This window comes from Perca flavescens, chromosome 10 (assembly GCF_004354835.1).
Source record: "Perca flavescens isolate YP-PL-M2 chromosome 10, PFLA_1.0, whole genome shotgun sequence".
NCBI classification, from domain to species: domain Eukaryota; kingdom Metazoa; phylum Chordata; class Actinopteri; order Perciformes; family Percidae; genus Perca; species Perca flavescens.
Window position 1 is genome coordinate 19,994,122 of NC_041340.1, and position 24,278 is coordinate 20,018,399.

Here is a 24,278-nt window from a genome sequence, read left to right on the forward strand (position 1 = left end):
TTAAGAAAAAGTAAACAGAGCTTCATCCTCCTAACCAGGGACTTACATGCATCAGATGTTATGGAGGAATCATCTGTACCAAAATCCATTTGTAGCACATGTACAGAGACCTGATTTAGATGCTCAAACGATGATGGACTAACAGAAAATAAATGTTGCTATAGAACACCTATGTGGATGAAACACTGTTCCCCAAACATGGATGCTCTGATTTGATTCCCCCCAAGGCCAAACCTTTAAGGCCCAGACACACCCAGCCGATAATTGGCCGTCGGACAGTCTGGCGAGGTCAGTGACTTGAGTCTGTTCCGTGTGTTCCGTGCATCTGACATGCAGTCCTGGTGAAGTATACTGGCACCTTAATTGCTGAGATCAGGGAAGGCGACATCATTGCTAAAAATAGGGCCAAAAAAATGAGCAGTGGGACGATCATGTGGTAAACTGTCCAACTGCCTAAACCACTTTATTTGGGGGTAAAAGGAAGCTCACCCATAATGTCGCTAATATACCCTCAAACTTTAAGTGCGTAGGTCACCTTCATCTTTTGTGTTTTTGAAATAAGTGTTAGCGACTATCCTAAAAAGAATGACAGTATGTACACATATGTTTATGTTAGTGAGGAACAAAGTCTTTGGGAAGTGGATGGATGAGTCACCAAAACATCCGGCTGTTCGTTTCCAGTTCCCAACCGACAGTCAGTGTTTTTTTAAAGCATGATGACCACAATCATTCCCTGACCTTAACCACCTTGTTATTACTACTGTAACCATGACAACGGAGGTCCCCTCACCGTTTTACTAACCTGGGGTTTGTGCCTGTGTGACCACTCGTGTTTGTTGCCCCATTCAAACTATCTTCAGCAAGATATTTCACTAATTACTTAGGTGAGCTATGAAAATAAAATACATGATTATTCATAGTGATCCTTTAACTGTGGCCGGAGACGCTCACAGTAGAATTTCTTTCAACATTTAATACATTAAGAAGAAAACATGTAAATCCTTCCTGGAAGCCCTTTCCTTCTCAAAAATGTCTCTAGGCTTTTACATTGCCCACACCACCACAGACTGTACACTCCATGCATGTGAGTCACTGCAACATTTTGACAGGACACAGGGAGGTGACTTGTCCTCTTAAGAATGTGGCATCTGTTGCACTCCTCTAGAGAGACATTCAGTGTAATTGAAGCATAGTGCAGCTTTGTGCCAATCAGACTCTTTATGGGAATGCATAAAAACATTACTCTCAAACTTGCCGTGTTCTGCTGCAGAGCTGCTAACATTGCTATGCACAGTGCAGTTACTCCCACACAAATGGCACACCTGGGAGTAATGGACATCAAAACAATTAGACAGCGAATAAATAATGGCAATCAATCAGACAAGCTGTTCTGCTACTGGAATATTTGCTGTGTCTGAATTGCCTCAAGTGGGTCCCATTTTCTCCCAGCTGGTACTACAGGCAGTACACTCTAAAGTGTTAACCTTTTCAACTCCAGCCAGTGTCAGCATGATAGGCTTCTCAATAAGAGTCAGCCAAAGTGGGACATGATATGGGAAACGCCTGAATCCCTTTCCTAAACAAAGCTACAATACAAACTTGTTTTGATGGAAACAACCATTACAAGTGTTTACCACGGCACTTGGTGGTCAATACAGCAGAAATAATAGCGTCATCAGTCACCACCTGCTGATCTCAGTTTGACTAATGAGTCACTGGTCGCCCTTGGAGACTAATCAGCCGCAGGAAGGTTGATGGGGGAGAATCTAGTCCCCTGGTGAATCACTTGGCGAAGAATGCTTCCCTCTGTAGCATCTAATGAATGAAATCAGTGGGATCACAAATTACTTGTTGGTGATACAGCAAGCGATCCAATCCACCAGTGGGAAATCTTTTTTCTAGACGTCTTGTGGCTTAATAAGGCCCAGCAGTTGATTTATAGCTTGTTGTGGAGCTGTTGTAAAAATGTATTTGAATCTACGCTAATCCTACAGATTTTGAGAAAACTTAAGAATCAGCTACAGTCTGTAAGACTAGTTTGCTTCGCTGAAATGAACACACGTTCCAGCTCATCAGTATACTGATAATATCAACATGTCAGGACTGCGCTATTGATTTAGTTTTTCATTTAGTCTGATTTCTGTGTGACTCTGTTTTCGTGTATCTGTTTGGGGACAGCAGGCCAGAGGCCTGTCCTACGAAGCAAGATTTGGCGTTAACAAGGTAATTTCAGATTCAACCCAGGGTTTTCTGTATCACGACGGTGGATCAGTTGTTACCGGGTTCAATCGCCGTGGTAACTTATGCTGAACACCTAACCTGCTCGTTGTTGATAACGACGTCACCGTTCTTAGAAGATCCGGTAGAGCTTGGTGCACGGAGAGAGGGGTGCGCTCATAAAAGTTCAAACGTTTAGAGACCGACAACCCCGTTAACATTCTCTGATGGGTATTTTAATGAAATATATAGATTTTCAGCGGAGGGAGTTACATATAGGCTATTTGTCGGCTTCTTGAGCTGTGTGTTGCCAAGGCGCATATCGGGTTGAATTATTTTTTTATATATCTTTTATTTTCTCTCACGAACAGGCTAAAGCAACGACAGTTTATGGAAAGCACAAGAGTAATTATGGTCAGATCTTTGGCCTGACTGATGGGGAAGTGATATTGATAAGCGTTGTGATCTATGCATAACAGCGTTGGCTATTTTTTTTTGCCAGCTTTCCTGTTTTAGGAAGCAGCCACTGTATTGCTTTTTGCCTGCCTTTGTTCTTCATATTTATATAGAATTATAATTTGCTCTTCTTGTGTAAGAAGAGCAAATTATAATTCTGTTCTGGTAGATGTTTGCGATTGGTCATGCTGTGCAAACACCGCCTCTTTTATGTGAACATGCTCGCAGCTGGATTGGGAAACCCTGGGTTGACTGAACTAGTTGTTAACCAGCGTCGTGACACAGCTTATGCGGGACCACGGTTGTTAGGTTTGGTGAAGCCGGCTAACTGAAATAAATCCAGAGCATGTTGATCTTGATTCGTAGTACAGGCTTCTGATTTCAAATAATTGTTTTCTGTTTTTTGTTAGTTCTGTAATTTGCATTTGACAGTAGATTTGATAATTGCCTTTGGATGATGTAGCCTGTTTTGTTTTTAAATTGGAAAAAGCCTATCATTTGGCATATTTGGTCATCCTTTTTTAAATATTTTTTTGCGCTCTGAGAAGCTCCACCACCACTTATACTGCTGTAAAATGTAGGTAATACTGTAAGTGCATTTTAAATGACAGGATGTCTATAAATGCTTTTAAATAGTATGGTGTGGGTAGAATGGCTTTCATGGCAACATATGTGAATATATTTGGTTCTGTTAACATTTATGGTATAAACCAGTTTCCATTCTTGTCTCCATATATACATTGTTTATATAATAGGGTGGTAGCAACATAGGAGCACATACCGCATAAGCAAAGCTCACATGCAAATTATTTTGAAATTTAGCATACTGCGGAGGTTACATTTTCTGTCAATTTTTCGCTGGCAGGCCATTTACCAAACTTAGAATCTTATATATAGTGCTGCTTTCCACAAAATATATTAATGCAGCAATACAATGTGCCCTGCAACCCTGCTTTATGTGTGTTACCCTCACTGCAGTCACAGAGCTCTCTCCCTTCTGCCATGTCTTTAAACATACATTACCCTCACTTTCTCTAAATTCTCTCATCAGTTTCAGTTGTTCTTCATACTTTCGGGCCATCTATCTCTCCCCCTTCACGTTATATGCCTGCATTTCTGTTCATGGTTTCTCCAGAGTTTTCTTTTGAGTTCATCAGATGGAGATTACATAATGATGAACAATTGGTGACTGTGAATCAACATACCACTGTGACGTTTACACACACGCACACAAACACACACGCACACACACACACACACACACACACACACACACACACACACACACACACACACACACACATACACACACACTAAAAATCCTGACAGAATTAGTTATTAGTCGTGCCATATTTGATTAATATTTTACGAGGTTTGGTTATTGTTATCACCTTCCCCCGGTGTAATTGTATTCTCGTCTCTTCTCTATTTTCCTTCATCAGCTTATATTGCCCTTCAGGGAATCTTTAGTAGAAAGACTCACAACTTCTAGCTCTACTTACACATTCTTCATCCGTCAGAAAGTACAATTCCACCATGTCACAGCAACTCAGTAGGAATCTTTTCTGCATATTCAGTCATTCAGGTCTAGAGCTGACAGTATTGATCACTCCAGGTTCTAGCTAGTCAGATCTCTGTGGCTAAGATGGAAAGTTACTTATGTAATTAAAGTATTTCATACTTTGCATTTGGCTGGATTAAGAAAATATGATGAAACTTTTGCTTGGTTTTGATGTTTGCTTTGCAAAATATTCAAACTCAATTTATTTATATATTTTTTTTAATTTATTTAAGGACAATGCACATATAATGAACATGTACAGCAGTACACGTAAAAGTGCCAGATTGTAGCCCAAATGCTAATTTCCATCTGTAGTCCCATTTGGCAGATATAAATTACAATAACAGGACATAAGATAAACACTATTAACATTTGCTATATAAAACAGGATAAAACAGGACGAAAAAAAAAAAAAAAAACTTTGCCTGTAGCCTGTACATTTCTTGAAACGGTACTCTCCTCTCCTTTGGTCAAAATGCACAATGTGTGATATTAAAGGGTCATTAAATGAATTACACCTCGTACTTAAATGTTCAACCAGTTTTCACTCCCAACTTGTCAAATTCGGCATATTTGTCAGTGGCCCTCACCGTCTGACACCGTCGCACAAGGCACCCTTTTGCATCTGCTTGAAACGGACCGGGCTTTCAACTAACTGCAATGTAAACACATCCACAGCAATATTAGACGCTCAGAGAAAATGCTCGACCACAGCTCTGTAAGATGATAAAGGGCGACAAACAACAAACAGGACTTTCACCCAGGAGACTGCTGTACGTGTCCTGTGTGAAAGCAAACGTCAACGTCATGTTTGTAAGTTACGTAACAAACATACTTATTTTAATTCAAATCATGGTCTTTTCCTAAACCTAACCAAGTAGTTTTGTTTGACTTCACAACGTAAACCCCATGTTGAAGTCAAACTACCCTGCACGTTGAAAATTGATGCCAAAGGTGTACCCAGAGTGTTAAAAAAGGGTTTGTGCTGCATGTCAGGAGTTGGGTTTGAGAACGTGTTGAAATATTACAGCCATTCTCGTCTTCGTCACGTGTGAGGACAGATTGGAGAATCCTTTGCCACATGAACTTGTTTCCATGGTGACAGCTTGTTGACCTGTCTATCAGTCATGGATGGTTAACCTGTTAGCCTCTGTACATGTTGTGCTTAAAGGGGTGATAGAATGGTTATATAGGGTATTTCACACAGTTCCTTAAGGTCTCCAAATAGGGTATGTAACATTGGTTGGGCGGAAAATGGCCCGGGTGATGTTCTATGCGCCCTAATGCAACCCGTAACCCTGTTAAATAGCCCTATATGAAACAAGAGCTTTTCTGCCTTATATAGTATGCTCATGAATATTTCGATGAGCTGCGCGCTGATTGGTTGAGCAAAGCATGCACACACACACACACACACACACACACACACACACACACTGCACAGCAACATAATCCCTTTTTTTCTCCGCGCCACCTTTCACACTGTCTGTTACCGTTACCGTTAGACTACACACATGCTCAGACATGCCTGGTGAATGACTGGAACAACCACCGAGAAAATATCCCTGCCTGGCTTCAAACTTAATTTCTGCCCCGACACATAAACTCATGAACTAATGTTACTGTACAAAGCACCAGAGACACAGTTTAGTTACAGTTTAGTCATCCTCCAGTGTGTCGCGCACATACACACACCAATGCAAAGTTTTGACACTTTCATTACAACTAGTGTTGTTGTAACGTTACCCTTGGTACATAAAAAAAACTCCACTTCCAGACAAGGAATCACAACTCACCCTGTAGCTAGTTGAGTGTCTCATCGCGGGGACATTTAGCGGAGAGTGAAGCCGACAGGCACGTCCTCTGCGCCACTGCGTTAGATCCACACGTCCCGCTCCATTGTGCGATATCTACTGGTTCTAAACTTGCTTTCTCTGGGCCAGTATTCCGTTGTACAGCCTGGAACACTGCATTTACGACCGTGGTTCATTTTCAGTATCCTTGAAAAACTTCCAAACTTTCTTCTTTCTAAAGTACACAGCGCAGCTTGCAGCTCGTGTGTGAGATCCTTATAGAGCTCCAGCTAGCTCACAGTGGGTCTGTGAAAGTAGGCAGGCCGACCGCCGCGGCAGCAACCCTGGCATGCACTGGCCGCTGTCACTGTCACTGTACAGTCTTACCAAATTTGCAATTAGCCATCAATTTTTTAAAACAGCCCATATTTGAACAAGTTGTATAAAATTTCTGAGATGAATTTAGTAATGAAATAGCACACGAACAATGTATAAACCTGAGCTAGATTGCGACCAGCTGTCCTCAGATCAGTGGTGTATGCAAATTTTGGGGCGTGACAAAGGTACAGACTAGAGCCAAATAAGGTACAGCCACCAAGTTGACGTCAACTATTAGTTTTGTTGAGATTCGCCCGTTTTCAGCAGCAGTTTCAAATTGTGAGATTTGCATAGGAAAGGGATGTCAATGGGATTTTGAGGTTCGATGTATGCCCTATTTACCCACCGAACTGTCGTCATTCAACTATGACAAGGTAAACTCGGTTTTGCATTCTACCACCCCTTTAATGCTGAATGCTCTATAGCTCTGTAAGGAGGTAGGTGTGTGGGGGTGACACTGGCCTCTGTCCCAGGCAGCCCAGCTCGCCCCGTGGGTGGATTAAACAGGCATCTGCTGTACGCAGATCAGGGCTTCATGTTCATGGTGCATCAACTCACTGCCCAATGAGGGAGAAGTTATTTATTGTTGTTACAGCTGGGTTTTACCATAGAGAGCCCTAAGTCCCTATATCAGCTTTCATTCCACTAGCTTCTGTAACTCTATGCAATCTGTCATTCAGCGTTTCTTTGTCAAACAGTGACATTTACCCATGGTGCTCTAGAGCTCATGGGAAAAAACAATGATAAGGTTGTGTTTTCAAATACTCTTTACCTAAACATGCATAGTGAAACACAGAATGTACTGTTAAGTAAGATACAAATTTCGAATAAGGTGATTTCACTAAAACTAAAGACAAGTAATTTGTCAGAATTATTTTCAAAGAAATTTGAAAAATAATCTAAACTCAAGGTTCACTTATATTCTTTTGCTGGACCTTTCAAAGCGAATGGAGATTGCTCAGTTGCCTTCCTGTGTACCAACTTAAATCACATCTGGACTAACAAAGTAGTTGAAACCTCCAGAATTTTCTTTTCCAAGTTCAGGTAGGCATTGGGCCTCATAAAGATACTAAACTATAAGTAAATTGCTTCAATGGTGAAAAACCTTCACAAGAGAACCTATTTGATATGTATTTCAAGCTAAAATTAGTTAAAGATCCCATGGCATGAAAATTTCACTTTATGAGGTTTTTTAACATTAATATGCGTTCCCCCAGCCTGCCTATGGTACCCCAGTGGCTAGAAATGGTGATAGGTGTAAATCGAGCCATGGGTATCCTGCTCTGCCTTTGAGAAAATGAAAGCTCAGATGGGCCGTTCTGGAATCTTGCTCCTTATGAGGTCATAAGGAGCAAGGTTACCTCCCCTTTCTCTGCTTTGCCCGCCCAGAGAATTTGGCAAACCCATGGGAGAGAGACATCATGGCTTTCAAACGAGAAAAGTGGCAGTTGGTCAAGGCCACACCCCCACCCTCCACCTTGCACCCCCTCTCTCCTCCTCAATAGTTACAGACACAGAAATGACACATCCTAAGGAAAGCTCATTGTGGGACTGGCTCTAGTGGCTGTAATTCTGCACCAAGGCTGAATTTCGGGAAAGAGACTTCAGATACAGTATTAGGGGACCACTGAGGCCTATGTAAAAGCATCCAAAGAGCAGCATGTCATGGGACCTTTAAATTGTTGAGGCAAAAAGGAATATGAACACACACACACACACACACACACACACACACAAACACACACACACACACACACACACACACACACACACACACACACACACACACACACACACACACACACACACACACACACACACACACACACATTCATACACTTGTTGATTTCGCTCTCCGGCAACCTGTGAATGACTACAGTAGAGCAATGTGGAGTGACAAAGGTTGCCTTTATAGTCACTAAAATATCAGCCATTTCCTGACATTTACTTTTAATTTTTCCTTTTACAAGAAGGCACAAATACCTGCTGTCAAACAATCTCAATACACTCGCTCACACAAGCTAAAGTGACTATATAACCACACTTTCTGTCATTTACATGAACAGCTTTTTGCTTCTTTAACTGTGCGGTTATATGATAACAACCGGCTGCTTTTCTAGCCATATAAACTCACTTAATGCTGCAACATGTTACAACCATGTGTCCTCCAGGTCAGCTCAGCCTTCTTCTAGACTCTGATTTGTATCAGTCTTTTCTGCTTGTACCCATCTGTAATGGTTGGAGAATTGCCTTGAAAAGGCCTTTAAGCCCGAGCTCAGAGACAAGAGGGAAGAAAGAGTCCTTGGCAGCAGATAACAGTTGTTCTGTCAGCAAGACCAATGTTAGAATCAGTATTCTGGCTATTTCATCCTTGTGTATGGGTATGCCCAACACATTTGTGAGGCTGTGATAGCAATACATTATCCAGAGAGGGGACTCAAAGGGAGGATTACAAATGGCAGGCAGTGCCCCATAATCACAGCCAGTCCAGTAGAGCACAGGAGAGTCAAACTGGCAACCAATGCTTAGAAAACAGACAAAGACCGAAAGACAAAGACAATACAAGTTAAGTTCACAATTTTCAGGTGTTTACCAATCCTGTCCGTTTGCCTAATTAGATTACGTAGTGAATAAGTGGTTGCCATGGGAGCCGTGTTGGCAGCTGAAACAGAAGCCTTTCGTGATGAACTCTGGCTCGGCAGTAGCAGCAACAAACAAAGCCGCGAAAATCTGGAGCTTCCAAATTGCCAATCAGCCTGATTAGACGTGACATTGTGTTTTCCCAGCAGAATGTCCGTCGTTGTTATATATTTCATCAGCTATTTCTTCAACTCACTAAGCCTCTATCTCTCCGAAGATACACTGTCTGCCTGTTCCCATCCCTCACCGGTCCATCTTTAATCTCCCCAAACTCAGTCACTGCTTTTTAATACATTCTCACATAACCGTCTTTGATCTGCGCCTTGAGGAGCTAAAAGAATTAGGAAGAGAGAAACTGATAAGAAAAGAGACAGATTGGACAACAAACAACAGTGAGCACCTCAGGTCTGTGTATTAAATGGAGTGTGAGCTGGAGCAAGAACAAATATCTCATTTCAGTGTAATGTGCTAAGGGTTTGTAGCTCGCTCTCCAAACGTTGTTTACTGCTTTGATTTGAATGGCTTGTTGGCCACATCATGAAAAACGACTCAATATCAATGACGCTCGGCTAAGCTCTTATCATGGTCTTTCAGAGGAGTGAGCGCTCACAGTGTTGAGTCTTAACATAAATGGGAATCAATCAGCTGAATATGTGTGATTGTATGTGTGTTTTGATATTGCCCTTTGTGCTACAGGGCACCGCGAGATTACGGTCCTTTTAAGGGGCCGTGGCAGTTGAGTTTAGTCGACAAAAAGGGAGCGGCATGCAGCGACAACATTAAGTTTAGGCACCAAAACGACAAGTTGAGTTTAGAAAAAAGATTGTGGTTTGGATTAAAACACACCTGCAGAAGGAACACATGTCTTTCCTCAGGAAGTGAACTCCACTCCCCGGCTTGAAAGCACTGTAATTTGTATGTATTCAACATATTTATTGCTCTATGCACCACATTGACTGCTGCTGTATAAGAGCGCTTTGGACCGCGTAGAGAGGAGGTCAGGGTAGAGGGGCGGGTCTTAAAAACACTTCAATTCCAGGCTGTTCTCATGAACCATTTCAAACAACTTTAGAGGATAAAAATGACTCATTATTTGTATTTATGAACTTAATCCCGTTATTTGTATTCCGTTACTCCCTAACCCTGCCCATAGACAATAAAGCCTCCGATGATCATTGTAAACTAGGATAAATAAACTTCAGAGGATGTGATTGAGCAGACAGCCGTTGCCAGCGATCATAGCACAAGCCCTCAGGCTAAATGCCAGCTTGTGAAAGTGACAGTGGCATCAGAGAGTCTCGAGGGAGAAGATTCACACAGATATACATACACAAGGCCCACAGAGAGCACTTGAGAGAGATTGTCTGCACAGAGGATAACTCAGAGATCAGAAAGTCATCCAATAATGAGGAGGAGAGAGGTCTGGCAAAGAGGATCGAGAGAGGAAAGAATAATAAATAGAGGGGGTATTGACAAAAAACAAAGTTAACTTTTGCTACACATACATGCACACATACACACACACACACCCTTTCCTGGTCACTGTATAGAGTCCATGTTCAGTCCTTGCTCAAAAGCCATGCTCGCTGATAAATACAGGAGATGGATGAGTTTGGGAGTTAATCATCTCAGGGTGTTAATGTCACAGCCTACAGACAGACATGACAAACTCTCTGTACCTCAGTGTTTGCTCTGCTCCCACCCCGAGGCTCTGCCACCACTGGCCTGCTTCCATATGGGTTGTTGTAATGCAGTGTGTGTGTGTTTGTAAGAGGGAGGATGGATTAGTGTTTTTTTATCGAGATGGATAGGTGCATTACTTTCCCTTGGCTGAGTCTACTTTTTTTGTGCTCGTAATGATGCTGCGATGATTATTCTTTTCAGACAAGAAAAAATATGTTTGTGTCACTTTGCAGCTTTAGACACAGCCATGGTAGCCGTTTCCCCTTCGTTCCAGTATTTATGCTAAGCTAGTTGTTTCCTGAGCTACATTAATGCACAGACATAACAATGGTATCGATCTTCTCTTTTAACGCAAATAAATGTATTTCACCTCTTTTAAGCGTGTATGAACTATTGTAATTATTATGCGATTTTTTTTCTTTAGAACGAGAGGCCGAACCTAGCAGCTATGGAGACCCAGGAACTAAAGCTCACCCTAGCTCAGCCAAGAAGACAGTACAGGATGGTGAGTTTGGGCAACATCATTTTCATGAGGGTGGGGAGGGTTTTTTAGTGACTGGAAGAAATAGCTTCAGCCAACATGCAGCCAAAAGTTTGTAACCATCCTGTTGTTACAGCTGATTTGACAAATCTGATTTAACTCTAATATACTCTTTGTGCTGTTGGGCTATAATGCTCTGAGTGCTGATCTATTTGCATTATAATAGTGAGATCCAGCGACAGATCATCACAGATTACTAGGTTTAATGAGAAATAAATGATCTGATAGCCAGCCATTGATGTTCCACAACAGACTGTAGCATCACTTTACACTGAGTTTAAATTATTTGGCTGTCTCAGCTGCACATCCCATAAAATGGCGGGTATAATACAGCAGTGTTTAGCGCAATTAATTCTCCACCCTGTCTCAGGTTGTGTGCAGAGATGTCAGTGTGGAAGAGAGAGATAACCAAGCTTACAGCTCGTTGTCTGAACCAGATAGAGCATGGCGAATGCACACAGGATGATCAAAGCTAGCAGTCAGTAACATGGAGCTCTTTCCAGGGTTAGCTGCAGTACTAACATGGTCTGTTAGTGCAGGCTAACACAGGAAATTGGAATTTGAGATTAAGCAAGTGGGCAGTGAGATAGTGGTATAAAGATTCCCACAGTAGCATACATGTCAGTTCTGGTGTTTGTGCTTGCAGCTTAGCAGAATTTAACAAGCTAACGTGGGTGTAGTGGGCTGAAATCCTGTGCAATATTGTTTACTTGAGATTACCAAGGGTAACAGGAAATACATTTAAAAATCGTATTCTCAGTAACCAGAAAGAGATAAAAAAAATTGAATTTGATTTTTCTACAGTACATGGAAAATGTATTCTGCCCACTTTGGCTACTTGGGTCAGTTTTTAATTATGTCTTTTATTTTTTTACTTTTTATACTACCTAGGATCTTATTCATGTATTTACTACTTTACTTCTTGTGTGATAATACTGTAACAATAAAATAAAATAGTTTAAAAATGTACACAGAAACAATTAATCAGAAAATAGGCAATTTTATAGTGATTCATAAATAGCCAAATAAAAAAGTTTGCAAAAGGTAATATAAAATGGATCAATTAATCCCTTAAGTGTGTATTCTGTCATGGTGAAAAACACAAGGCTACGGCTAACTGCTGAAATGAATTGATGAGTTGGCAAATTAAAAAGTAAAGAGGGAACCAATTGGTAAATCAAATGCAAATTGAAATGCGACTGATGCACACATTGTGTTCTGCTCGTTAGGTAATTACAAAACCAATTACACATGTTTTGATCTAATTCAATGGGAGATAAGCTGCACGGTAACATACAGTAATCCACAGTATCAAAGCCTAGATAAATCTACAAATAGAGCTGCAGTCATGTTGTGCTGCTGTGAGATTCAGCCTGAATGAATAGCGTTACTTTCCCAGTGCATCTTCATGTTCCTGGCTCAGTCCAATCACAGCTGTTGGTGTCTGTGGTGAAGGTTTGGTTATTTTTAGTTATTTACAGATTTTCTGATCAGCTCTGATAAAACAGTTACAATATGAAGGGCTATGTCTCAGGGAATGCTGCTCTCTCGTAGAAAGCTGCAATTCAGAGATTCAAAGAGCACATGTTTTTTTTATTGAGAGTGCTTTTGTTCTGAAAAAGAGTGAACACGTCAGGCAGTGAGTTGTGGAAGCCAGAAATGTCAGAAGAATGTAGAAATGTAGTTGCTGGTGTTTGCCCCGTTGTGTGCTATATGATGCAAATAAGCCTCACCCATTTTCCCTTTAAATGGAGCAAACTGTGAGATTTTGAATTACATTTAACTTTCCATTCTTCTGTTGTCGACCCTTGTCTAGTCAGTGTGTGGTGTAGTATTCTTGCTGGGGGCATAATGAGTTTAGTTCAGCACAAGGGCTTTCCTTTAAAAAACATATAAAGAAAGAGGCGATTCAAAAGGGGTTTTAAATCTGGATAAAGTGACTATGTAGCTGGCTACAGAACTATGAATATATGAGTCTGGTCTGGTGAATAGAGGCATGCTTTAGGTAAGAGGATGATCTAATGGACACACAGAGCTTTGGTATGTCATATCAGGTATGGTTGTTTGTATTGTTTCTTACATTAAAGATAGTCATTAAGAGGGTGATAGCTGGAAAGTCGAGTAGATGGAGGTAGAGGAGCATGCTCACACACACACACACACACACACACACACACACACACACACACACACACACACACCCTTCAGCTTCAGATTAATGAATGCCTGGGACAGTGCAAAAATATTTAATTATCCCTGACACTGAAGGTGAGGCAAGAGGTCAGGTCTGTCTTCCACCTGTGCGTGTGTGCGTGCATGCTTGCTTGCGTGGGAGGACAGAGCAAAAAGAAGTAGTGTGTCAACGAGACAAAGAATCAGGCTGTAAGTCAAGCATGTGGTCTTTCATCAGGAGCTCTCCTAAAATTGAATAAAGGTCAAACTGACACAAACTCCTTGTCTGGCAGCAGCAGCAGCAGCACATGGTCAGTTTAAGAGCCTGGGGGATCTTATTTTTTTAAAGCAAAAGAAAAGAGACCACTTGACATTGTACTGGTGCAAAATAAAATCTTGAATGAGAAGAAAAAACACCATCCCTTCCTGCACAGCTGCAGGAAGGGATGGTGTATTATGTGTATTATTATTATGTTGTTATATAACAACTATTTAACAGATTGGCACAACATTTGTTAAAGACATTTTTGGTCTCCAGAGGATGAATTGAAATAACTTTGGTGATCCCATGACTTTTGTTCTAGCGCCATAATCAGGTCAACATTTCACTTTGTCCATTACTTTGGTTTATGACATTCTCCTTAGCCTCAGCTGTACTTTGTGTTTAATGTGAATTAGAAAATGTTAGCAAGAGGACATGGTAAACATTATACCTGTTAAACATCTGCGTGTTAGCATTGTAAATGTGAGCATGTTAGCATGCTGATGCTATAACTCAAAGCAGTGCTGTGTACAGCCTCACAGAACATTTAGCATGGCTGTAAACTCTTACTGTGTGTTCAGACAGAACGTAAAGTGAATTTTAGAGGTTGCGTGATTGCATACAAAGGCAATGGAAAGACACGTGATTCCTTTTCAATGGAACACCACATAGTCACAAATTCCCACTGGGCGGCGATGTTTCCCAAAGTTTTATGACTCAACTTTATAGACGTACAGAGACGAGAGGTAAAGGGAGAGAGACTGGAGGAAGGTAACAGAAAGAGGTAAAGTTTCTGGTGAGTTTTTAAATTAGTCAGAGGCTGACAAACACACACATACACACACAGACACACTCCCACGCACATGGCTGGTGTGTCCATTGTTTGCTATCTTACAGCTGACTTCTGGACAGTTGGTACATTTGGGGCAAATAAATGCAGACTGCACAAATGGTCCAGCATATTCACACGGATGAGGTTTGAGTCACACCTTCAGTCTTGTTAAAACATGGACCGTTGAAGTTATCCTTACACAGTGAAATGTGCCAAAAGTTGGGTGAGTTTTCCTGTAGAAGCCCGGTATTATTGTTGAATTTCAGGTAGCAAGAGATAACATGTTGAAATAAAAATCTTTGTATACCACATACGCTGACCTGTTAGCCACGATGAAGACCTTACAGCCTGGTTTTACTGCCTTGCTTGTTTCGGCTAACTTCCTGTTCTTTCTTTGTGAGGGTGGACACAACTAGCGACTCCAGTGTCTTTATCAGCCGTTAGTGTGTGCATGTTCATCCTACCAAGCCAATTTCATGCATATTCTATTTAACTCCTGCTCTCTCATCTCACCGTGATGATTTTTTTTAACCTTTATTTATTCAGGGAAGGTTCACTGAGAGGAAGCCTTATAAACACGCTTCAAGCAAGTTTATGTACAACTTTATTCAGACTGTAACAATTAGCAACTTCCACCTGAAATGAATGTTTTGTTTTTGTGTGCATCTTGTCCTTAAATGCATCTTTGCTCTTTTGCTTTGAAGCTGTCTTCAAAGTCTGTTTGATTATTTGCTTTCATAAAGTTGCTTTAAAAATGCTTTGCTGCCAGCAGCAGCTTCACAAAACATCCTTTTTCAGGGCTTTTTACAATAAATTATGTTATGTATATTGGTTGTGTGGCAGTAATGAATATTCAGTTTGTAAGCGATAGTCAATAGCCTTTCTCTCTCTCCAGATGCCTTTCTCCCGTAAGCCACTGTGGCTTCTTCTCTGGCATTCAAACCGACACAGCCTGTTTATCTTCTCCATTCCAGTTACATCCACAATAATATGATTTCCCCATGTTTTCAATAATTAATTTTATGGATGGTGAATCCGTTCTATCACTACGTCCTCCCCGAGGCCCTCTCTGTGCTTTCATCCCTCCATCATTTCTAGCTGTCGTCCATTGCTCCAGTGCCTCCCATAGGCCAAACAGTCCGACCCTGAGGAACGTTCACAAAGCAGAGAGAAGGCGGTTTTTATCTCCTTCTGATCTGTTTGTCTTTCTGTTTTCTCTCGCTTCATCTCTTGTTTTTCTCTGTAGCACCCCAGGTAAAAGAGAAGAAGCACCTTTCTAATTAGTTTATCAGAGCCTGAAAGCGATGCTCATTTTTCTAATAACAGGAACTGTCCTCTGGGAATGGTTGTTGAAGCTCTTGTTTATTTAATTTCAAACTTGTTTATTTGCTATTAGAAACAGTGGCTGGGGAGAGCGAACAATGGAGAGCAATGGAGCGCGTTGTCAATAAAGGAGCATACACACCCATACTGTACACACAGATTACGAAAACACACCGTTGACCCATGTCCCGCTCCGCAGCAATTAATTTAAAGTCACCCTCTACTCTCTGACAGGGCTTGTTGGCCTCTTGTATTGGACTCTGACTATCTTTATTATCCAGTCACTGCACTCCATTTTGGCCTCCATCCAGCATTAGGGGGCACGGGAAGAGTGTTTAATCTTACCCTTCTCTTCTCGAGCCACTTTTTCCTGTCTCCTTAGCAACATTAAGAGTAAAGAAAGAGGGAGAACAATTCTCGAGGAGACGGGACTCGAGGAGGGGATGAGTAGGGCAATTTACTGTCAACTTTAATTGTATTAACGTTTTACAGCTTCAAGTATAATGTGCTTTTCTGCCTGGAATCCACTTGAAGTTTTGCAACAATTAAATGGCTGGAAGTAATGTTCAGGGTTAGATTATCCAGGAACTTTTCAAAGAAGGATTTGTTGGACACTGTAGACAATAAACTGCCATATGTGCAGCTTGCCTTAATGAATAAGTAGACTGATTCTACATGTTCCCTGTGAGGGATGGATCAAAACCTTGACATTGTGTATTACAAAGTATTGCACGCTGGAATTCCCTTACAGTATCCCATTGAGAATATCCATTTAAACAAAGAATGTTAAAAAAGCACTGACAGTGATTTAATGATGTCCATGTCATACAACTTTCAGTCTTCATTCCAACTTTTTTCAGTAGTCAAAGGGACGAGAAAGATATATAACACATATAAAAAAAAACACACTGGCAGGTCAAGTGTACGAGTCAGTTAATCTGCCATGAAGAAGAATTTTCATTCCGAAATCAAATATCCAGTGTTTGAAAGCTTGATTTTAATATGTTCTATTGAACTTTAGTACATACAGAAGCACTGGGCTGAATGGGAATGGGTCTTCCATGCCAACAGTATGTATCTAGCTCTACTCTGGCTGCCTGTGTTTGTTCTGTGACTCCCTGTGGGCTCTGAGCTGTGGCCTTGGATAGATAGAGGAACAGAAGGAGGTGATAGAAGTCAATATAGGAACCGACTTTATCCACAATAGGGGCACAAGAGAGGTGTTGTACATTTCACTGCTGTGCTGCAGCATGCGTTGAAAGCGCTGCTGTTGCTGCAAACCCAGCATCATCACAGCTACCATCTGGTCAGATCTGCCTTTATATACTGGGGGAATCAATATACTCCATAGTTGGTAGCTCATGCTCAGCGAGTACAGCAAATACTGAAAAGAAAATATATTCCCACCTGAAATCAAAAGTTGTGCTCCATCTAAGAAAAATAATACTTTGACACAAAAGCTTCATCGGCTGAACATGAAGATAATTTTTTCATCAATCTTGTGTGAAAATGATGTCCATATATATACTAGGTGTGTATGTATCTCATCTATAAGAGACCCGTAAGCTCTTTGTGTACATGTAAATGGATACGTAAAGGTACAGTATATGGTTTTATTAATTGTCATACAAGTCACCAGCTCTCCTAACCATTATGTCTCATAATCATAGCTTTGTTACTCTGTGCATGTAGGCGTGGCCCATCATACTGCCCTCTCTCTGCCTTCCAGCCATTACCACAGTTACAGTGCAGACTTGTGAGACTTTTACAATCAGACTTTCAAAATCTGTTGACATGGACAAAGTCTGATTGTAAAAGTCTCACAAGTCTGCACTGTGCATGGGCACATCAGTCCTAAAAGACAGCTGTCAAATGGTTACAACTTACTTACTACCTACATTACTAGTGTTTATTTATTTGTTTATTTATTTGTTTGTTTATTGAGGATCCCATTAGCTGAAAGTCTATGCAATCAGCTAGTCTCCCTGGGGTCCATTCTAAAAAAATTACATTACAACAACAATATACACATTTCAATCATAACCAAATCGCATATACACATTTCATATCTATACATACATACACAAACACATACATATATACAATCTAGTTTCCATTCATAGTAGGACTAAATATTAATACAATATTAATATAATTACTTTAATAAAAACATAAAAACCTACATCAACACAAAACATCTAAGATTTCTTTTAAATGACTGCTTATTACAAAGCTGACGCACTTCAATAGGAATGTTATTCCAGATGACAATAGCTCTATACAGGACAGTTTTCATCATAAAATTAGTTTTTGGATAAGGGATTGTTATATGACCAGTATTTGCCTTTCTAGTGTTATGATTATGCACGGAGTTGCAATACACTAATTGATTAAACTGAGTAATCGGGATTTTCATTGTCAATGTGTTATATATCATAGTACCTGAAGTAACTGTTATTCTTTGGTGTAAAGTGAGCCATGAAAGAGTGGAATACATCTGATCTCTACTTGTTTTAATTGAGCAGCCCAGTACAAGTCTTGCTGCTTTATTTTGCGCGACCTGAATTTTAGTTAAGTCCTTTTTACTTGCAGAGGACCACACCTCGGTGCAATATGACTAATGACATAATATTAATGACTCTGTTACTATTTTTAAAGTTTCCTGATTTACATATTGACAACATTTTTTTGTTATTGCAATGCCACATCCTATTCTGTTAACAATCGTATTTATGTGTTCTGTCCATGAGAGACTACTATCAATAACCAAACCTAACAGTTTAGCCTTTTCTACTTCTCTTTGTCTGGCTATTTGTAACTTTAATTCCGATCCTAGCATAAATTTTTGTTTTGATCCGATGATCATACTATTTGTTTTGGATATATTTAATGCTAATTTGTTTCCACTAACCCACTTATACACCGAATCTAATTCTTTAGACAGAACATGATTAATTTTATCACATGAATCTGAAGCATAGTAAACAGTTGAGTCATCTGCAAACATTGTCATTGATGCTTTTTTAACAGTTAAGGGCAAATCGTTAATAAAAACCGAAAACAAAAGAGGACCCAAGCAACTTCCTTGTGGTAAACCACAAACTAAACTTTTGCAATTAGATAAAGAACCGTTATAAAAAACCCGCTGAGTTCTATATGAAAGATAACTTTTCATTAATGTAAAACTTTTCATTAATGTAATAGTTTTATTGTGCGATAAAATAAAATAACAGCAGTATATATTGCACATAGATTATACTGTCAATATCATGTCACTTTTATGTAATGGATTTAGAATTTAATTAATTTAAACTGTGAATTTTAATCACAAATTGAGCACAGCTTCAGTTTATGCAGAACACTGAAGTCACTTGCATTAGCTGACTGGCATCAGCTGCTTCGGTGTCTCTGCTTGAATCAGTTATCAATCTAATGGCGTTAGAAGGATCTAATATTAGGTCCACGTGTGACATGCAATCACTTTAATTGTTACTATCGCAGCGTCTGTAGGTGCTTTGTGTGATAATTGTCTGGGTATTATTAAATCAAATTTGATGTTCAGGTATGTGTTTGGCGGATTAGTTCTCCCAGCCAAATCCTCATTGCTGCTCAGATTCTTTTAGAGCTTCATTAAAGAGCATTTCCTAATGACAATTTGCTATAAATGGTCTCTGACTGAAATACATTCATTTAAAGATCTTATACCACAAAATAGTTTAGTAGTTAGTAGTTAGTAGTAGTTAGTTTGAAAACGACAACCAGCACCAATCTGTGTCAGTTTCAGACGTAGAGAAGTGTAAATGTGCCCATCTTGGGGACATTTGTGTTCATTTGTTTATGATCTGCTGTTGTCTTGTGACCTCACTATCCTCAGCTACAGCTCTGCCAACTCTTCCTTCTGTCTCGCCTCTACTGACTGCAGCACCCAGGGGTCATCAGTCAACCTAACATATGGCTAAGGACAATGGCTACACAAATTGGTAGTGGTGGTTTGAGTGCCCACTGCTGCTCACAACCCGTACTTGTAACCTTATAGTTTTTTTCTCCCTTATCAGCAATCAGTTTTAAAGGAGTCTCCACAGTTTCTCCATTAATCAGTGTTTGAAGAAGAAATATAATATTTACCTCATGCACACACACACACACACACACACACACACACACACACACACACACACACACACACACACACACACACACACACACACACACACACACACACACACACACACACACACACACACTAAAAATTATTTACACATTTGGCAACGTCTTATCAGCAGCAGACAACCTTGTTCATTTACACAAATCAATAACATTTGTAAGGTAAAAATATGGTTTTGGTGTGAAAATGAGTTCTACTTGGCACTTTGGAATGAATAGATATGCAATAAGGCATGTCAAGTTATATTGCTCATGCATATTGACTCATTTACACACACACATGCGGATGAGAATAAAGTCATACTCAAGATTAGAAAGAAGAGAGGACAATAAAAGGAGATGAGAGACTCGTATTGAGGGAAGTGAAAGAGTGTGCTGCAGTGCTCCTGCATTACAATTGATTGGCTGGTTTAACTGCCAATGCTGCTCACTCAAGCTTTAAATAGATGGATAAAACTCTCTTTTACCCTACACTCTTCCATTTTGTTCTCTTCCCTGCCTCCTCCTCTCCATCTTCATCGTTTCATTTTCTATTCTCCCTTCTTTTCTCTTCTCTCTTTCTCTTCTATTCTCCTCTCCTCCTATAGATACCATAAATATTCAAATCACTTCAGCTGAAAAACAATTTCACATTCAGAGCATCACTGTCTCTCCAAATTAACTTTTCTTTATATGTATGAGAAAGTTGTATCCGTGTAATCATCTACATGCGATGCTCTGTGTTCTTGTGTGTGTAGCTGCATAAACCGACTTGCTCATTTGTAATGTGTGTGTTTGATTTCCAATTTGTGAGTGGAGGTCACACACTAATCCTAAATTGTCCTCCAATCCTGTCAACCAGATACGAGCCTCCTTTTTCCCCGATCCCTCCTGTCCTCTCCCTTCATCTCTCATTTCCTCGCAGTGATAAAGTCATTCTGCAGCAAAGTGAAATAAGATGGGTTTCCTCTAGCACTGATAGATGGAGGTGAGGACAGATCCAAATAAGCGGGCAATAGAAACACACAGCACATCAGACAGCTATCAGGAGGACAGTTGACGTATCATCTCTTTGCATTCTGGAGAATATGAGAGGGCACATAGGCGTGTAATGTGTTTTTGTATCTGTGTATGGGTTTTACAGATTGTAAGGAAATGAGTGTGTTGCTCAGTTATATGACAGATGTGGGCAGTGCACTATCTAAGCTCCACCATCTTTATTGTGTGTGTTTATTCACAAAGATAAAGAAAGCTCTCCTATATCCTTAGTCATCTCCAGATATGTTCAGAGTTACATATTTTAAGAGTTGATATGTTGATATAATGTGTTTATAGATGGTTGTTTACAGTGTTACTGCGAGCGGAGACAAGAAAACGGCCATCTTGTCTGATAAACCAGCATGTAAACTGCAGCGCAGTGTGTGGTCAGGTCAGAAACTAGTTGATGCTCACAGCAGACACCAGCTGTGGCTCAAACACCACCCATAAGGCCACTAATGGAAACAAGGCCACTCTCATTTTATGATGTTAATATATTTGTACATAACACCTGGCTTTGATCTGTACACTCTGTACTCGGTCTTAAATCACTAAAATAAATTTTATATACTTTGTTTACCATGGTTACAGCATGTGGTCTCTGTATGTGGTTTGAAATCCACTTTATCTTTGATCTTAATTTATCAGCTTTTTGGCTGGTACAGGCTTTCATCTTTCTTCAATACATATCTGATTCAGACTTTGTGATTGGCTTGTATCTGGTTGACAGGATTGGAGAACAATTTAGGTCACCATGACCACCAGTCCAGAGTCCACTGCCTGATGTTGGCCGGTCTCTCACTTCATTTGTACTAATGAAGTTAACTTAGGTTCAGGAGCAGAGCCAAGCCACAACCACACCTTTAATCACCTGTCAAGCCTATTTACAGTATACCTTGTATTGAATCAACTCACCATGGATCCCACGCTGCAGATGAAGCTGTCCGATTCAGGCGATGATCTATTTGAAAATGATTATCCTCCAGTCATGATATTCCCACAGCAGTCAGACCACAGCCAAACTTCCCAGCAGAGCCGAGTGTGCTCCGTGTGCACATACCTTAAACCTTATGGGCACCTCCACTCAAACTCCCCAAACAAGATCTCTTTAAGTCCTTATCAGTATGATCTCAGACTTCCTCTCCTCCATTCCCTTCAACTGCAGCTAAAACAAAGCTAGTTTATTTCACCTTTACTCAGCTTCCATAATACTCCAGCAACAACAAACATGCTCCATCCACCATCCACCTCCAGGATCATCACACATGACAAAGCACCTCCACACCTCCCACCCCCTTCAGGGCGACTAGACTCTCCCTCAGTAAGTGTCCTCCTCCCTGGACTTTAAGATACTGTCCAGGGAGTGACCAAAATGAACGACTTCCTCCTCCACGTTCATCTCCTTCTCACATCAATTCATCCATCCTCAACATCCAATCTTTCTCATTTCATTAAACTCACATTGTCACAGTGCTCTTGGTTCTCTCTTTTACTGTCACTGTTCCTTTTTCACCTCCTCCGCCTTCTGTATTTTTGCTCTTTTCTTCTGTCTGTCAAATAAAAGTGGGTTTGTGCTGTTAGCCTAGTGTGAAATGACACAATGCTCAGAGTCAATGAGCTGCTTTGATCCTTTGTCGCTCTGGACACCAGCCAGCTGTGCCTGGCTGCGACAGCGATGTCACTGTGGAGATTGATTTTGAAAAAGATGGGGTCAACGCTCACAGAAAACAGTCCTCATTAAGTAGCTCACACAGCAGAAAACTCAATGTTTACTTCATACCTTTTCCGATTCTTCTTCTTCTCCGTCTTTATCTCTAACTCATTATTTTTCTTCCTGCTTCAGTTAGTAGAACGCAAATATCTGCCAGCTGGAAAACCAAAAGAACAGCTTGATGTTTTGCTGCATCAACTTTCAACTTCAGCACTACATTGTGCTGATTCTCCTGCTCTGCATGTTTCCACTAACTCATTTTTGCCACTCAGAGTAAAAGTTTATCCCTGATCTCTCCCCGTAGGTCCAGACGCTACAAAGGACCCTTGTCTGAATGTGCGCTGCCCTCCTCACAAGGTGTGCGTCAGCCATGACTACCAAACAGCCATCTGCACCAATCACAAGCAGCCAACTCACAGGTAAGAACCATTAATGTCGCATTTTGATCCTCGTGTCCATATGTCGAACTGGCAACCCTTTGTGAAAAGTGTCTTCAACACCACTCACATATGTAGAGCATACTGTATGATAACCCACTGTATTTCACCATGCTTCAAAGCTGATGTCTCTGAGACCACAAACAGAAGTAATGCAACATGTTTATGAGTAATTCTCAAAAAAATTAGGAAAGGTCATTATGTATTAAGGCGGTTAAACAATGTTGAGTCTATTTTTGAGTGTTTAAAGAGGGCCCCAAACACAACATTAAGGTTAATTCAGCATCAGTGTTACCTAACAACAAAATGGTGGAGTTGTGGCTGCTTTAATGCAATTTTGTGTCTCCTTAAAAATTTAATTATTATTAAGTTCAAGAAAGTAAACACCTGTAACTCCAAATGACTATCCATAGTTGAACTTCAATATGCTAGACCCTCAGGGCACGTTAGACAAATTACACCCAGCAGAAGCATGCAATAAAGTAGCATTTTGTGTTTTGTGTGTTAGCTGTGTCTAATAACCCAATCTGCTTCAGTGACAGACATACAAACACATATTCTCAACACCAATTAATTTTAATCAAACTATCTGTTTGCTCTCTGGACTCTGTCAGCACCAAATTTGTTTGTGTTTTCAACCCTGTCATGTTGCCAATTTTAAGCTTTTTTAATTTTTCAGTTGAAGAAGCATGTCCCCCAAAAGACATTTGAATGTTTGTTGTCTCTTTCTTGTGTTTAATTGATTTCCTCAAGTCATTAGCTCCATAGATACTTGGTTGAATCTATTCCTTTGCATTGCATTAATTACAAGTCCTATTTGCTGCTCAATATGTCAAATATTCACCTAAAATCTTTATTTCCCCAACAGCATCACTTACAGAATCTTTGAACCATGGTCTTATTTGATCTACGAGTTAAATTAGTTGCAGTAATTAGCATAACACGTATTAAGTGTCCTCTCAGAGGGAAAATCCAAACTTTGTTGCCTTCAAGATATTTGCAAACAGATGTTGGGAAATACAGCTAATATACTCTACAGTATGTTGCAGCATGTTTTTCTAGGAGATAAATCATCATTGTTCTTCACTGCT

The 24,278-nt window shown here is 40.3% G+C and overlaps 1 protein-coding gene across 3 annotated transcripts in view; it reads left to right on the plus strand.

Moving 5' to 3' along the window:
* The window catches only part of spock1 (SPARC (osteonectin), cwcv and kazal like domains proteoglycan 1), a 98,308-nt gene that overhangs the window by 49,248 nt on the left and 24,782 nt on the right, over window positions 1-24,278 (plus strand). For all 3 annotated transcript variants that reach the window (XM_028589622.1, XM_028589623.1, XM_028589620.1), the window contains 2 exons: window positions 11,153-11,233; window positions 23,055-23,169. In XM_028589622.1, coding sequence (XP_028445423.1) covers window positions 11,153-11,233; window positions 23,055-23,169 — 196 coding nt within the window. The remainder of the gene's footprint in view (window positions 1-11,152; window positions 11,234-23,054; window positions 23,170-24,278) is intronic.